This window comes from Colobus angolensis, unplaced genomic scaffold (assembly GCF_000951035.1).
Source record: "Colobus angolensis palliatus isolate OR3802 unplaced genomic scaffold, Cang.pa_1.0 Scaffold148, whole genome shotgun sequence".
Lineage (NCBI taxonomy): Eukaryota > Metazoa > Chordata > Mammalia > Primates > Cercopithecidae > Colobus > Colobus angolensis.
The window spans coordinates 2462719-2478651 of NW_012114577.1; the positions used below are offsets into that span (position 1 = coordinate 2462719).

A 15933-nucleotide genomic window follows, 5' to 3' on the forward strand; every position below is an offset into this window, starting at 1 on the left:
CCCTGGCCAACATGGCAAAACCCCATCTCTATTAGAAATCCTGTAATCACAGCTACTTGGGAGGATGAGGCAATAGAATTGCTTGAACCCAGGAGGCTGAGGCTGCAGTGAGCCAAGGTCACACCACTGCACTCAGTCTGGGTGACAGAGAGAGACTCTGTCTCAAAAAAAAAAGGAAAAGATATATATGCATACATTACTCCAAAAACAAGAAAGATGGAAATACACACTATAAATGAGGCATAAAGAGCAACAGGAAGATGAAGGAGAGTGAGATACTAATCGATGAAGACCGCTAAGAGAAAAGAGATTCCAGCTGGTCCATAAAAGGGGGGACCAGATGCTGACAAGCGTATGCTGGAGGAGAGGGCACCCATTCTCCATGGAGGGACCAGACTGAATGACAGCCTCCAGGAGGAAGACAGGACACATGCTTGTGATTTGTAAAACTCTAAGTAGCCTAGAGTGGCTGCAAAGTCATGGCACTGTGGGAAGGAGGGGGAAAGGCAGTGGACAGTGGGCAGCTAGGCTGAAAAATGAGGTAGGAAACCAAGCATGGAGGGCAATAATGTCAGACTATAAAATGTCCTTTACCGGACACGTTTGGGCAAAAGACCTAGTACAGGTGAAATGTCTGTATCTAAATGATTTTAAGATCGATGCCTCTTATATGTTTAGTATTATATTAACAGCATCACCTGTAATCCCAGTACTTTGGGAGGCTAAGGTGGGTGGATCACGAGGTCAGGAGTTCGAGACCAGCCTGGTTAACATGGTAAAACCCGTCTCTACCAAAAAATACAAAAATTAGCCAGCTGTGGTGGCACGCACCTGTAATCCCAGCTACTCAGGAGGCTGAGGCAGGAGAATCACTTGAACCCAGGAGGTAGAGGTTGCAGTAAGCCAAGATTGTGCCATGGCACCCCAGCCTGGGTGACAGAGTGAGACTCCGTCTCAAAAAAAAAAAAAAAAAAGAGTATCAATCTTAACCACATCTTATCACCAGAGGGTACTATTTTAAAACTGAATTTTAGCTAATGCTTTGTATGGTATCAAAATAGTGTATAAGAACTGAATATGTATTCCCTGTACGCCTTATTCAAGATAACTGCAAACCTGGAATCAAAGAGGCTTACCTGTCCACTGTCCATCTCTTGAAGATGCTGAATGGACGCATTTTTCAAAAGAGAAATAACTCTCCAAATAGGGTTACCCCTTTTCCACCCAACCTTCAAATGCAGATTTATAAGCTCGGTTAACACCATCAGGTATAAATGGCAACGGTCCAGATCTGAAACCTAAGACAAGGATTAAAACACTTACGGGTACAAGCAAGATTCACGATTTTCACAAAACCACAAGCCTTCAGGCAGGAGAAGTTTACTTAAAAGACCACAACAACTACACTGATGAGAAAATAATTTCTTTTCTCCAAGCAGCCTTCCATGACCTCCCATGCAGAGCTAAGGGCTTCCTTCTCTGTGCTTACACAGTGACTGTGCATTCAGCACAATTACGGTGCATTTCACAATTGAGTCATCTGTCTCCCCACCTAAGAAGGAGACCTTAGATAGCAGAAACTACCATCTACCAATTCTTACGTCCCAGGGCTAGTACATCATAAATAGTAATGATAACGGTTATAGCAATGACTACTTCCATTGTTTACAAAAATCACTTCTCACAAAAAAGATCACTGTCCCACTTTCATAAGACAACTAAGTTTCAGGGAAGTTAAACAACTTGCCCAATAGCTCAGAGCCAGTAAGAGGGACAGCATGAAATGCAAATTTTTTGACTCATAAACCCAGAAAAAAACGGGTTCAGCTCTACTATGCACTAGCCCTGTGACATAGGACAAGTCATTTAACTCTTCATTACTAAGCCTTATTGTGTTAAGATCTCATAATCCAGGTGGGGAGATGGATGACTCAATTGTGAAATGTGCCGTAATTGTGCTGAATGCACAGTCATTGCCTAACCTTGTCCTTGTCCATAATATAGAGATAGTAATATTTATCCATCACAGAGTTTCTGAAGGTATCAATGGGAGAAACTATTACTATATTAATATATTATTACTATACCAGAAGAGGCCTCTTATGGCACATAGAAAGCACACAAGAAGTAATTTGATCAGTTTTTACTGAGCAACCACTGGATGCCTAGCACTTTGCCAGGTGCTAGGATACAGTGCAGGCAGAAGGTAACAATTACAAGACTGAACAGAAGGGCAAGAGTGAGGGATGAAGGTACCAGGGAGGGTTCCTAAGTTTTTGGCTTAAGAAACTGGCGGGATGGTGGGACATTCACTGCGACAGTGACCTGGAGAACCTCCTGTAGGAATGATGACGAGGGGGTCAGTTTTGAACAGTGTGAGAAATTCGACTGACACCATCAGAGAGTAAGCGACTGAGAGTGTTAAGCTCAGAAGGGTGGTCTGAGGTGGAGACAGAGATTTGAGGGTCCCTGGCAGAACTGAAGCTGGGGATGTAGATGAGATCATCAAGTGACAGGGGAGAGAAAGAGAAAAGAAGGGGACAGTGCCAAGCTTTAAAGAGCTCTGGCTTCAAAGGTTAGGAAGCAGAGAATGGACATTCAAAGAAGAAATGGAAATAATGGCCAGAAAGATGCAGGGGCTGGGTTAAGGAGAAGCATGAGAGAACATCATAGAAGTTAAACAGCGTTTCAAGTGGGAGGTGGTCAGCAGTGTCCACTGGAACAAAAGAATCAAGAAAAATACAGTTTGGAAAGTATCCATTAAGTTTATGACAAAGAGTCGCTGACAACTTTGGCGAGAGTCATTTCTGTGTTGTAACAAAGATAAAAGCCAAATTAGAATTAAATTGGGTCTGCTTAAAGAGAAGGACATAGGGTGCTAGAAGGGAACATGAAATTGAGAGAGGGTTCTTTTAAAATGAGGGACCCTTGGCTGGGCGCGGTGGCTCACGCCTGTAATCCCAGCACTTTGGGAGGTCAAGGTAGGCAGATCACCTGAGGTCAGGGGTTCAAGACCAGCCTGACCAACATAGTGAAACTCTATCTCTACTAAAAATACAAAAATCAGCCAGGCATGTTGGTGTATGCCCGTGATCCCAGCTACTCGGGAGGCTGAGACAGGAGATCGCTTGAACCCGGGAGGTGGAGGGTGCACTGAGCCGAGATCAGGCCACTGCACCACAGCCTAGGCAACAGAGCAAGACTCCATCTCAGAAAAATTAAAAAAAAATAAATAAATAAAATGAGGGACCCTCAAATCTGTTAAAATGCTCATGAAAAGAATTCAGGGGAAAAGCAGTCATTGAAAACACAAGAAAGAAAGAAGATAATCAATAGTGTAAAATGCTTAAGAAAATGGAAACGGATGAAATCCCAATTTCCTTACTCTCTTGTAACAAAGGGAAAACAGGGAGGATGGATTCAGGTGTGGGTGAGCATATAGCCTAAGTCCATACATCTGGCAACTGGAAATTGAGAGCATTCCAGCCGGACAGCCACTATTTCCTCTGTGAACTAAGACAGGCAGTGGCGTAGCAGCTGTAGTGCAAAGACCGAAGGTCATCTCTCTTTCCAACTCAATGGCCTCACAATGGTAGGTTGAAATCAGCAGTGGAAATTGGTAAATACTGCAGAGGCAGGCTCTTTTTTCCCCTAGAGTTAGTCATTAAACACTGACTAGCACACTGCTGGCATGGGAAAGTGTGGGAAGAGAACGCTATTAAACTCTAAGCTACTAAACAAACGTACTTAATTGGAAATTCTAACTAATTTATTAAAGAATGGCTTTTTCAAAACAATTTAAAACTATCATATATGGAATTACTTGTTAAAATATTTGCATCTAAAAGATAAAATAACATCAAGCTTTCCCTTCAAGTTATATTTAGCTTCAAAATCCAAACAAACAAAAATATGTTAAATAATGGGGCATCATATAAGCATAAGGGAGGGTCATTAAACTTCTTTTATATATGTTTGGAAATTTCCCATATAAAAAGGTAAAAATAATACTGAAGATAAAAAGTGGTATTGGAGCAAAACTTAAATTTTAAAGTTACTTAGATATTCAAATGACTTCTTGGTTAAATACATACACCGACTATGTACCCCACAAAAATTAAAAATAAATAAATGACTTCTTAAAAATTTAGGTGTACTAGAATTCATATTAATGATTGCTTGACAAACATTAATGAAGACAGAGACAAATATTCCCCACTCCGAAGAGATTTTCATAATAGTTTCCTTGCCTTTCTATAATAAAATTTCAAGTCTTTCAGTCGAATACTTGTATTTTTATATTTTCATGCCTGTGTAAGCTGTCAAACAAATGTATTAATATTTAATTGGGTATTTAAAAGCATTCAAATTATTTCAACATTTGTCCCCAGAGATTTTAAACAAACAAACAAAAATGAACAGACATATAAGAACTGGTATTTTCAAGGTATTCTTTAAGGGGAAAAGCTTGTTTAGATGTCCTAAAAGAACAATTATGTACAGTCTAGAGATAGAGAAGACAGCTACAGTCACAGAGCATCCTCTATACCTAAAAACTAATTGCATTTAAGAATCACTGATGGATTCTTAACACACGCACCCCCACTCAGGGTCCGGTCTCAAACCTGCCACATCAGAATCTCGGGATATGGGCCCCAAAATGCACTGAATGTGTGTAGTACTTCAAATATGTTACATCATTTGAAACTCTCCAAACCCTTGGATGTAAACAGGGTGAGGCTCAGAAGATCTATGTAACTTGCCCAAGGTCATAGCTAACAATACAGATGGAATTGGAACTAGGAGACTCCAAAGTTAAGTTTTTTTCTGCTGCTTCCTAAGACCATTTCTTGAGAAAATTAATTTTTCTTTTCAATTTAATACAGTGTCAGTGATCATTGAACTATTGGTGAAAAGAATGAAAGAAATGAAAGTTACTCCAATGAATACTTACACTATTTAGCTCATTCATAGTAAGTCGTCTGAGAATAAATTCAGAAATGCTCTCTGTAGTAGACATGACAAAGTTCTGAAGAACAGTAAACACCTCATCTGTATGGGGGAAAAATGCATGCAACTAAAATGATAGCAGTTCTTTGGTACAAAACACACCAAATATTCTAGTAAATGTACAACTGGGCTAAGCACATGAATCACTTGCCAAAAATAAACTGCAATAATATAATCATTATTCGCCCCATGGGGAAAGCTATACGTAACCTTAAGTCACTTAGGAGTCCCAGTTGTAGGTAGAATGGATCAGGACACTCTTCCCTCCACCACTGAACACAGCTATAAACCCTGGACAGCATGCATGAAGCAGCTATTTGAAAACTCAACAAGGAAAAAATGGCTGGTGGATTCAGAGAGAAGTAACACTGAACAGTGGTGAGTTTACTAATGTTTCTCCCTCTGATCCTCCTCCCAGTTGTAACCAGATGCAGAAGCAGTCAACAAGGTGAGTAGCAGAAATGGGCGCCAGCTTTCTGGTCAGGGAATGACCAAGGAACCTTCAAACAAACTCCTAGAATTAATAAGTCCTTCAGCAAGGTCACAGGATACAAGGTCAACAAACCAAAATCAATCATATTTCTATATATTAGTAACATATAGGCAAAAATTGAAAATTTTAAAACTATCAATTACAACAGCTTCCCCTCAAAAGAAATAGTGTAAATCTTACAAAACCTGTGTAAGATCTATATGCTGAAAACTATAAAACTCTAATAAAAAAACTCGAAGACAACCTAAGTAAATGTAGAGACAGGCTAGGCGCGGTGGCTCATACCTGTAATCCCAGCACTCTGGGAGGCTGAGGTGGGCAGATCACCTGAGGTCAGGGGTTTGAGACCAACCTGGACAACATGGCGAAACCCCATTTCTACTAAAAATACAAAAATTAACCAGGCATGGTAGTGAGCGCCTGCAGTCCCAGTTACTTGGGGGGGCTGAGGCAGCAGGATTGCTTGAACATGGGAGGTGGAGGCTGCAGTGAGCTGAGATTGCACCACTGTACTCCAGCCTGGGTGACAAACTGAGACCCTGTCTCTAAATAAATAAATGTACGGAAATACCATATTCATGCGTTAAAAGTTTCAGCATAAGAAAGCAATTCCCCACAAACTGATCTATGTATTTAATGTAATTCCAGTCAAGATCCCAGCAGGACTTTTTTTTTTTTTTGGAAGTACATGTAAGTTGATGATATAATTTATATGGAAAGGTAAAGGAACTAGAATAACTAAAAATATTTTTGGACAAAAAAGAATTCGAAGGAACCACACTACCTATTTTAAGACTTATTATAAATCTACAGTAACCAAAACTTTGTGGTATTGGCAAAGGAATAAACACTTAGATCAAAAGAATAGAGTCCAGAATTACACCAATACAAATACAGCCAAATTAATTATTTGTAAACAATTTTTTGAGATAGAATTCACAGAGCACTCAATTCCCCCATTAAAGGTATCTAATTCAATGGTTTCTTGTATAGTCACAGACATGTGCAACCACCACCACAAAGAGAAACTTCATACCCTTTAAATCATCAGGCCCTTAACCCCTGTTTCTTCCCAGCCCTAAGCGACCCCAATCTACTTTCTGTCTCTATAGATTTGCCTATTCCGGACACTTCATTTAAATGAGATCATATAATATGTGATCTTTAGTGATCACCTTATGATAACGTTTTCAAGGTTTATTCATGCTGTAGCAGGTATTACTACTTCATGCCTTTTTATGGCTGAATATGTACAAACCATATATTATCCATTCCTCTACCCATCTACTTTGGACTGTTTCCATCACAACCAATTAATTTTTGACAAAACTACAAAACAATTCAACAGAGAAAGGATACTCAGGCTCTCCAACAAATGGTGCTGGTGCAACCACACACCTAAAGGCAAAAAAACTAACCTTGACCTAAACCTTACACCTTAAAAATTAATCCTAAATATATCATAAATCTAAAAGTAAAATAATAAACTAAGGAGAAATCCTGTATGACCTGGGGCTAAGGCAGAGTTCTCAGTCATAATACCTACTGCATGATCCATAAAACAAAACAAAAATAAACTGGATTTCATCAGAATAAAAACTTGGTTCTGCAAAAGACACTATTAAGAAACTGAAAAGATAAGCTGCAGACAAGAAGAAAATATGTGCAAACCATGTATCTGACAAAGGACTAACTAGGCAGAAGATTTAATAGACACCTCACAAAATGCTGTATCTATCACTCTGAGAAGTGTTCATTAAGAGATTACACATATTAAAAATTAATTTTAAATGTTCATGTTACCCAGGGGCTATATTATATGGCCTCTGGAGTATCTTATGAGTCACATGCCAGGTCAAGAAGCCATCAGCAAATGATTGGAAAGTAAAAGGCTTTATTAAAAAATGTAAAACTATAACCAATGAATATGGGAAAAACAGAATACTCTTATTTTCCATATTCCATACTACTCTTTCTGCCTTTTCGTTCTCCTGTATATACAGTCAACTCTTTAAATATCAAACTCACATTAATAGCATAAAATAGTTTTATTTTCTTTGTATACAACCAAACTCATTCAATTAAAATAAATTTGAGATTTCAAGGGAAAGCTTAGGCCTTGGAGAAGAGAAAACAAAATGATACGAAGAAAAGTAGCTGCCTTCAAGGCAACCAGTATTATCATCCCTACCTCAGGGGTTCCTCTTAATTACCACAATACATATAAAAGCGCCTCTGTCTCACCCTCAAGGCACATCCCTTGGTCACTGCCACACTCTGAATTTAACACCCTGTCACAATTTACAAACTGTGGGCAAAAGTTCAAGCCAGAATAAAAATGATGGTTTGGGGCCAGGCACAGTGACTCATGCCTATAATCCTCATGCCTGTAATCCTAGCACTTTGAGAGGCTGAGGCAGGCAGATCACCTGAGGTTGGGAGTTCGAGACCAGCCTGACCAACATGGAGAAACTAAAAATACAAAATTAGCCGGACATGGTGGCACATGCCTGTAATCCCAGCTACTCGGGAGGCTGAGGCAGGAGAATCACTTGAACCTGGGAGGCAAAGGTTGCAGTGAGCCGAGATCGTACCATTGCACTCCAGCCTGGGCAACAAGAGCGAAACTCCGTCTCAAAAAAAAAAAAAATTATGGTTTGGTTTCCTTCCCTGTGCCTCATATAATTTGTAGTAGTAAACTGAATCCCAAAAGACACAGTGGTACCAGAACTGGTCAAAAAGCGATCACAGTCAAAATCATGATGAAGTAGCACTTTATACTCATTAGGATGGCTATTATTTTTTAAAGCCCATTAACAAGTGTTGGAGAGGATGTGGAAAAACTGGAACCCTTGTGCACTACTGGTGCAAACGTAAAATGGTTCAGCCACTGTGGAAAAGTGTATGGCAGTTCCTCAAAAAATGAAACAGAATTACCATATGATACAGAAATCCCACTTCCAAAAGAATTGAAAGCAGGGACTCAGACAGACATTTGTACACCCATGTTCACAGCAGCATTATTCACAAAAGAGAAGGTGAAAAAAATCCCATTGTTCATCAACAGAAGAATGGATAACTAAATATAATATAGCCAAAAAACAGAATACTATTCAGCTTTTTAAAGGAATCAAAGTATGATACATGCTATAATATGGATGAACCTAGAAGAAACGATGTTCAGTGAAATAAGTCAGACACAAAAGGACAAATGCTGTATGATTCCACTTCTAGGACGTACCCAGAGGAGTCAACCTCACAGAGACAGAAAGTAGAATGGTGACTGCCAGGGCCTGGGGAAAGAGGAAAATGGGGAATTAGTGTTTGACAAGTACAGAGTTCCAGTTCAGGAAGAGGAAAATTGGAGATGGATGATGGTGATGGCTGTACAACAGTGTGGATGTACTCTATGTCACAGAACTGTACGCTCACATATAGTGAAAATGTAAACTTTATGTATAGAACTATCTATGTGTAAGACTATGTATAAAAAGCTATGTCAGGAAGAAAAGTTCCAATAGACAAGAGATTACTCCCACAAAAAAAGCGAGACTCAGCAAAGAAGACCAGCCCACCACAGTGACCAATTCAGCCATCAATGAGGACAGAAGCAGTAATAATTACTGAAAGCTCATATAATCCAGTGTAATGAAAGGGAAGCTGTATTGTAACTAAAAGTATGATTCCTCAAATTTAAAAATAAACATTATACAGTTATTGCAGATTAAACATATAATCATGGAAACATCATTTTACAAAAACTGTATCTGCAGAATGGCAATCCCTGAATCTCATCTGATTAGGCACAGTAAAGTGGTATTGCACATCACAGGCTGGAGGAAAACACAGCCGTCTGGACTGCCGTCACTGTGGATTCGCAATCGCAACCTCAAGGGCGCGCTCAGCAAGCACAGCAATCCTACAGCACTGCCTTAGAGCACTCACAAAGCCTCCTTCCCAGACAGATGCTTATACCTTGTCCTCACACTGCCAACACTTCCACCCCCACCCTCACTCTATCTCCTCTTTCCTTAAAAAACCAGAATAAATTAGAAAAGAACTTCTATGACCTCCTATATCCACCCACTTGCACCTATCTCTATCAGTGCTCCTTCTAGAACCTTCTAGAACCACTTGTGTCCTGGATTCCATAGACTCTCACCTATGCTTGGATGCCAGTCAGCAAATACCACCCCTTTATGTCTTCAAAACCTCCCTCAGTGAAATCATTTCCAACAGCACATACACATGGTTATATTCACCTCTTAAGGAAACAAACAAACTTCTCGTTCCTCACCACCAATGGCCCCATTCCTCTGCCCCTCCACACAAAAAACTCACAATTTTACTCACTATTTTCATTTCTCTCCCTGAGTGGCCCCCACCACTGCCCCAGATTGCTTCCATCGAGGTCACCACTGATTTCCATGTTGCTAAACTGGACGGTCAATTCCCAGTCCTTCTGTCAGGACATCAGCAGCCTCTGGTGTGGGATCCCGCCCTCCTTCAGGAAACACATTCTTCACTGGCTTCCTGGTTTTCCTCCTCTCTGGCTATGAATTCCCCTAGGTATCCTCTGCTGTTCCTCTTCACCTCCCTAACCTCTAGCATTGGTGTCCCCAAGGTACTTGGACCCCTTCTCCATCTACACTTGCTCCCCAACACTCTCATCCAGTCTCACTTCAAATACTACCTGTATGTTAATGACTCCCAAGTTTCTATCTCTAACTCATAAATTCAAGAAGAGGGAAGATCTTAGGTTAAGTCTTATTACAAAGAGTAATAATAATAGGAGCAGGAAGAAACTTTGGGAGGTGAAGGATACGTCTATGACCTTGATGGTGGTGATGGTTTCACAGGTACCTATCCCCAAATTCATCAAGTTGCACACGTTAAATATGTAAAGCCTTTTAACATGTAACCTCAATAAAGTAGTTAAAAAAATAGTATCTTGTTGAGAAATATCTATATATGTGCTAAAAATCCTTTTCTAAAATGCATGGATGTAATAAAAGTCAAAACAGGAAGACAAAGAGTAACAGGAGGGCACTAAACAGGTAAATTCGTTCTTAGGTTGCATGTGAGTACACAGGTGTTTAATTACTTCGCATCCTAACTTATATATAACTTACATATCACACATTATTTTGTTTGTATCCAAAATTATGGCCATTTTTCAAGGGCACATGTGAGCCAGTTCTACACTGAAAGCACTGAGCACAGGAGTAAATAATCAGGACAGCTCCAATGAATTCAAATGTATGCCCTTAAGGAGTTGAAAGTCTTCTAAAAATTTACCGTATTTTCATAGCATTTAGTTCTGCTACTATCATTATAAAAAACAGGGTATTTGATAAGCATATATTAAAATATAATCGTATCAATTTTATTCTCAGGTTTAACCTAATACTAATACTCCTCTAGAATTTTTAAATAGGAAATTTCTAAAACTGCAAATGACACTGGTCAGGAAGGACTGGGAGGTTCACCTGTCACTACTCTCATCTCTGATGTCTATGGGTTTTCAACTGCTGTTTTACATACCTTAGTTTAAGGAGAGAAGAAAGAGCTCAATGCTTCTACCTATTATCACTAATTTTCTCTGTGAAGTATTTTCTACTTAAAAGGTACTCAAAGATGAACATATTTAAAAACAAGTAATTATAAAATCACTGCCAAGAGTGGCAATCAGAAATGGATCCTGCTTAAACATATACAAAATAGTGACCATTTAAAATGGTCTGGAAATCAATAAGCATGCATAAATTTTTCTAAAAAGCAAATGAAATTACATTATAGTAACCAACGCATGTAAACCACTAGAGTGTCAACTCACGAGAAGAGATGGTTGCTCCTTCACCACTGTATCCCCAGCGCCACTGGGAGATTCTCAATATTTAGAGTTAAGTTTTCTATTTTAAAAAGTCAGAAATTTCTTCTCACTCTAAATACCAATGCTGTATCAAGCAAGACACCAAGAGAAACAACTTATCCTCACCATCTTGGGCACTGGAACCTTTCAACCTGCATGTGTTCAACAGCTTCAACAGCAACTGGAGGCATCTGTCAGTCTTCAGCAAGGGCATGTAGGCATTGGTACCAAACTTCATAAGCACATCCAGAAGAGGATCTAAGAATATCCGCAATACATTCTCTGTTCTCTGCTTTCCACTAGACATTAAAAGACGTGCCAAAATCAACCATTTCAAAAGCATAAGCAAATTGCTTCCCGCCTATAATTGGGTGAAAACTGGTTAGCTAATGGATCCAATTAGACAAAGTTACTCTCATGAAAGACCCAGACAACCAGCAGCTATGAGGACTCATCTTCTGGTCCGTGCTTTCCCCAGTGTAGCGACTCACTAAAGAAAGCACAGGGAAGAACCACCGTCCTCAACGCCAGGCACCAGCAGGAAGGAAATCCTATACCCAATTTATGTGTAAATTAAATTGATGAGACCCTGCTTCCATAATACAAAAATATAAAACCAAAACAAACATAAGTTAGTCAAGGAAAAAGAACACGTTTTTAAAAATCCAAAACAAACAAACAAACAAAAACAACTAAGGATTTATTAAAAACTGTTATAACCAACTTTTTTTTTTTTTTTTGAGATGGGGTCTCACTCTGTCGCCCAGGCTGGAGTGCTATAGTGTGATCACAGCTCGCTGTGGCCTCAACCTCCCAGGCTCAAGCAATCTTCCCACATCAGCCTCCTAAGTGGCTGAGACCACAGGGTGTGAGCCACCATGTCCAGCTAATTTTTTAATTTTTGTAGAGACGGGGTCTCACTTATTTTCCCAGGCTAGATAACCAACTTCAATCTTTGTCTAGAAAAGAGATTTGGTGTAAATCAAATTTACTGTATACCATGCAAATATCCTACCTGTTCTACCTAAGGATGCTGCTTATTGCAAAACTATAATCTAGTGAAAACTGATCTGCTTCCATTCTCACAAAATATAAATCAGATTGTTATAAGATTGTTTTATCTTTATTACTATTTTTTTAGATTATGTATTGTACAAAGGAGTCAAATCCAGTAAATCTCTTTACCTAAACTTACACTGGAATCTTGTAATCCACTTCTAATATTCTGATATAAAACCAGTGATTATTGTATATAATTTTTTAATCTTCTCTAATTTAACATTAAATTTTTTTCAGACAGAGTCTCACTCTGTGGTCCAGGCTGGAGTGCCATGGCGCAATCTTAGCTCACTACAACCTCTGCCGCCTGGTTCAAGTGAGTTTCCCATCTTGGCTTCTCTAGTAACTGGGACTGCAGGCATGTGCCAACACGCCTGGCTGATTTTGTATTTTTAGTAGAGACAGGGTTTCACCATGTTGGCCAGTCTGGCCTCAAACTCCTGATGTCAGGTGACCTGCCCACCTTGGCCTGTCAAAGTTCCGGCATTACAGGCGTGAGCCACCGCGCCCAGCCATCTAATTAACATTAAATTGTTAAGTCTAATATTTAATTTATCAATTTAAAAGCACTAATATGCCCTATTCCTATTTATTATTAACTTTAAACATTTCTTCGGTATACTGTGAATGTTCTAGTACCCTCCCTTAATACCTTGTGATCAACTCACTTCAATCATTCAAAAATCTGAATACACATCATAATTCTGATCAGGATTTTTTTAAATAGGCTTTCTTTTCAATTATAGAAACAATTACCTATATTGAGTCTTCATTCCTTCCACATCCACAGCCAGCAAGATCATCAGAGAAACAAGCTTGGCTTCAAACCAATCAGGCATAAAGCAGTTTTCTCCTGCTTAAATAACAATAGTTAAGGTTTGCAAAGCATTAACAAAATCCTTCAAGGATGATGCTTCAAAAAAAAAAAAAACCCCCACTAAATGATTATGCCTTATTAAATTATGAGAGAAATTCAATCGAGATGAAATACAGTAGAACACCCTAGAGCATGGCTCATTATTATACGTATCTATTTCAACACGAACAAAAAACAAATTTGTGTACCTGCTACATGCCATGCAATTTACCTGGGTGCTGCAGACACAGTGGTTCCTGTGCTCATGGAATTTAGTATACAGGAGAAAAGCATTAATCAAAGAATAAATACATAGAAAATTGCAATTATAGCGAGGGCTATAAAGGAGAAGTAAATGGTGCTAATGGAGTCTACACTAGGAAGATGTGCCCTTATCTGGAGAGTAAGAGGAAGTTTTCCTGAAGAAATGACAATTAGGCTGAATGTGACAACTCAAGAGGAAAGATGAAGGGACATAAGAACTTTCTAGACAGAAGGAAGAGCATATCAAAGGTCTTCTGGCAGAAGGCATGCCATATTCCAGAAAATAGAAGTATGCTCAGGTGTGCACTACGTGACAGGGAGTAGCAAAAACTGAAGTGGCATAAACAGGCAGAAAAGAGACCAGGAAACTTTGCAGGCCATGCAGAGGACCTTTGTCTCTGCCCTAAAGGCAACAGGAAGCCACCGAAGGTTAAAAGGAATATATACAAAGAAGTGGAGGAAAAATGTCTAAGATCAAAATTTGTATTTTGAAAAGATTTATCTAGGTATCATGTGGAAAAGATATTGCAGAGGAAGCAACAGTAGATGCAAGGTAACTCGGTAAGAGGCAATTCTAGTATTTCAGCTGAAATGAGTCTTCCCTAAAATGTGATCAGCAATGAGATTAAATGAAGACACAAAGGCCATGGCCTCTCAGGCCCCTATCTGACCCTCCAGTGGATGTCCACTTTAGTAGGGACTAACATATTTACTTCAAATAATCTTCCAATGTAACAGCATAGGACATTTACTAGACACAGACAGACCAAAAAAGACTAAAAACACAAAAGACAAATGTTCCAAGAAGCATAAACTCATGCATTTTGGAAGGATAATTATCTCATCATTTAAGACCTAGTATATGGTCAGCTTAGAGAAACCAGGAGATGAAAATGACTTTGTGTGAGACACAGCTAGGAAATTTAAGACATGTTAAATTCGAAGATGCAATTTTCCTAAATTATCACCAATGACTTTAATGAAAAGGAAGCATTAGGAATGTAAAAAGAATCCTAATTAATCAATCTGTTAAGAGTGCTTCTCTAATGTCTTACATATTTCCTCAAAGAAAGGATCTTTGTAAAATTGATGTTGCAAAGTATCTGCTGAAAAAGAAACTAACAAAACTATCCTTTTAAACACAGCTTTTGTTTAAAATTGTTTTTCATAATCAGTTCATATTAAACGTAGTGCTTTAAAAACAAAAAAGATAAACACATATTTCCAATGTACATATTTCCACTACAGAGGCTCCAAAGCCATATCTGCAGTATCTAGTTCACAGGGACCCAGTAACTGTAGAATAAATAAATTACTTTGTGTCCACTTCTTAACTCTGGCAACTTATTAGCTTCCTTAAACATAACGTAATTTAAAATCTCAAGTCTCAGAAGAGATAAAGTATTAATACAAGTTAGGAGACAGTATCTTTCCTTTTTTTTCACATTATTTTACTGAAATACAAGTTTGGCATCAATAAATCATCACATATTTCATAAAGCCTAACTCTTGGTCTGAAAAACTAGTTAAAAGTTCTTTAAAATATTTTGGTTATATCAATCCATAAAAATGATTGCAGACTTACTTTGCCAAGCAGATGACTTAACATACTCTTGAATAAGGCTCTTCACATAAGCATTTAAAGATGTCTTGTGAAGTCCAATGGAGCTACACATTGGGGATGGCTTAAAATAGCTTTCATTAACACGTAGCCAGTCACACAGCTGGAAAAGAAAACAGTTATTACTTTATTTTAAAAACCTAACTGAACAAAGGGTTTCTAATCTCCTTAAACCAATTTCTTTATTTCACAATAAAATGAATTTAAATAATTGAATACAAAGTAATAAACCATTTACTAGCATACTTGAGTTCCACAGACAGTAAAAGCAAAAAAACTATGCGTATATATGTATGTATGTGTATATGTATGTGTGTTATATGTGATATATACATATATGTACTATATATGTGTGATATATATGTATATGTGGTGTATATATACATATATGTGATATATATACACACATATATATGTGTGTGTATGTGTTTTCTAATCTCCTTCAAAGAATGGATAGACTTCATTAACAGGCAAGAATTTCTAACATAGCTTATATAAAATGTACATTTTAATGAGGTAAAGATCTCTATAAAAAATAACGCATTACATAAAACAAATTACAACCTTCAACTAAAACTTCTTCCAGCTTCATATGCTAAAACAAGAAGTTTTATCTTTGAGAGAAGGAAGAATTTGAAAATTAAGTTATAATCAAAGTTCCTACCCTCCTCACAAGTTTATTTTCTATCATACATGCATATTAAAATACTGTATATTAATTTAAAAGAGAAACACTGTCCAAGGCCTTCTCCGTTACA

The 15933-nt window shown here is 38.3% G+C and overlaps 1 protein-coding gene across 1 annotated transcript in view; it reads right to left on the reverse strand.

Annotated features, from left to right (window-relative positions):
* Positions 1-15933, reverse strand: part of TARBP1 (TAR (HIV-1) RNA binding protein 1) — a gene marked incomplete at its 5' end in the record, with an annotated part of 84520 nt that overhangs the window by 41157 nt on the left and 27430 nt on the right. The window contains 5 exons of the mRNA XM_011935753.1: positions 1137-1298; positions 4955-5052; positions 11502-11674; positions 13191-13290; positions 15140-15278. Of these exons, the coding sequence (XP_011791143.1) occupies positions 1137-1298; positions 4955-5052; positions 11502-11674; positions 13191-13290; positions 15140-15278 (672 nt within the window). The remainder of the gene's footprint in view (positions 1-1136; positions 1299-4954; positions 5053-11501; positions 11675-13190; positions 13291-15139; positions 15279-15933) is intronic.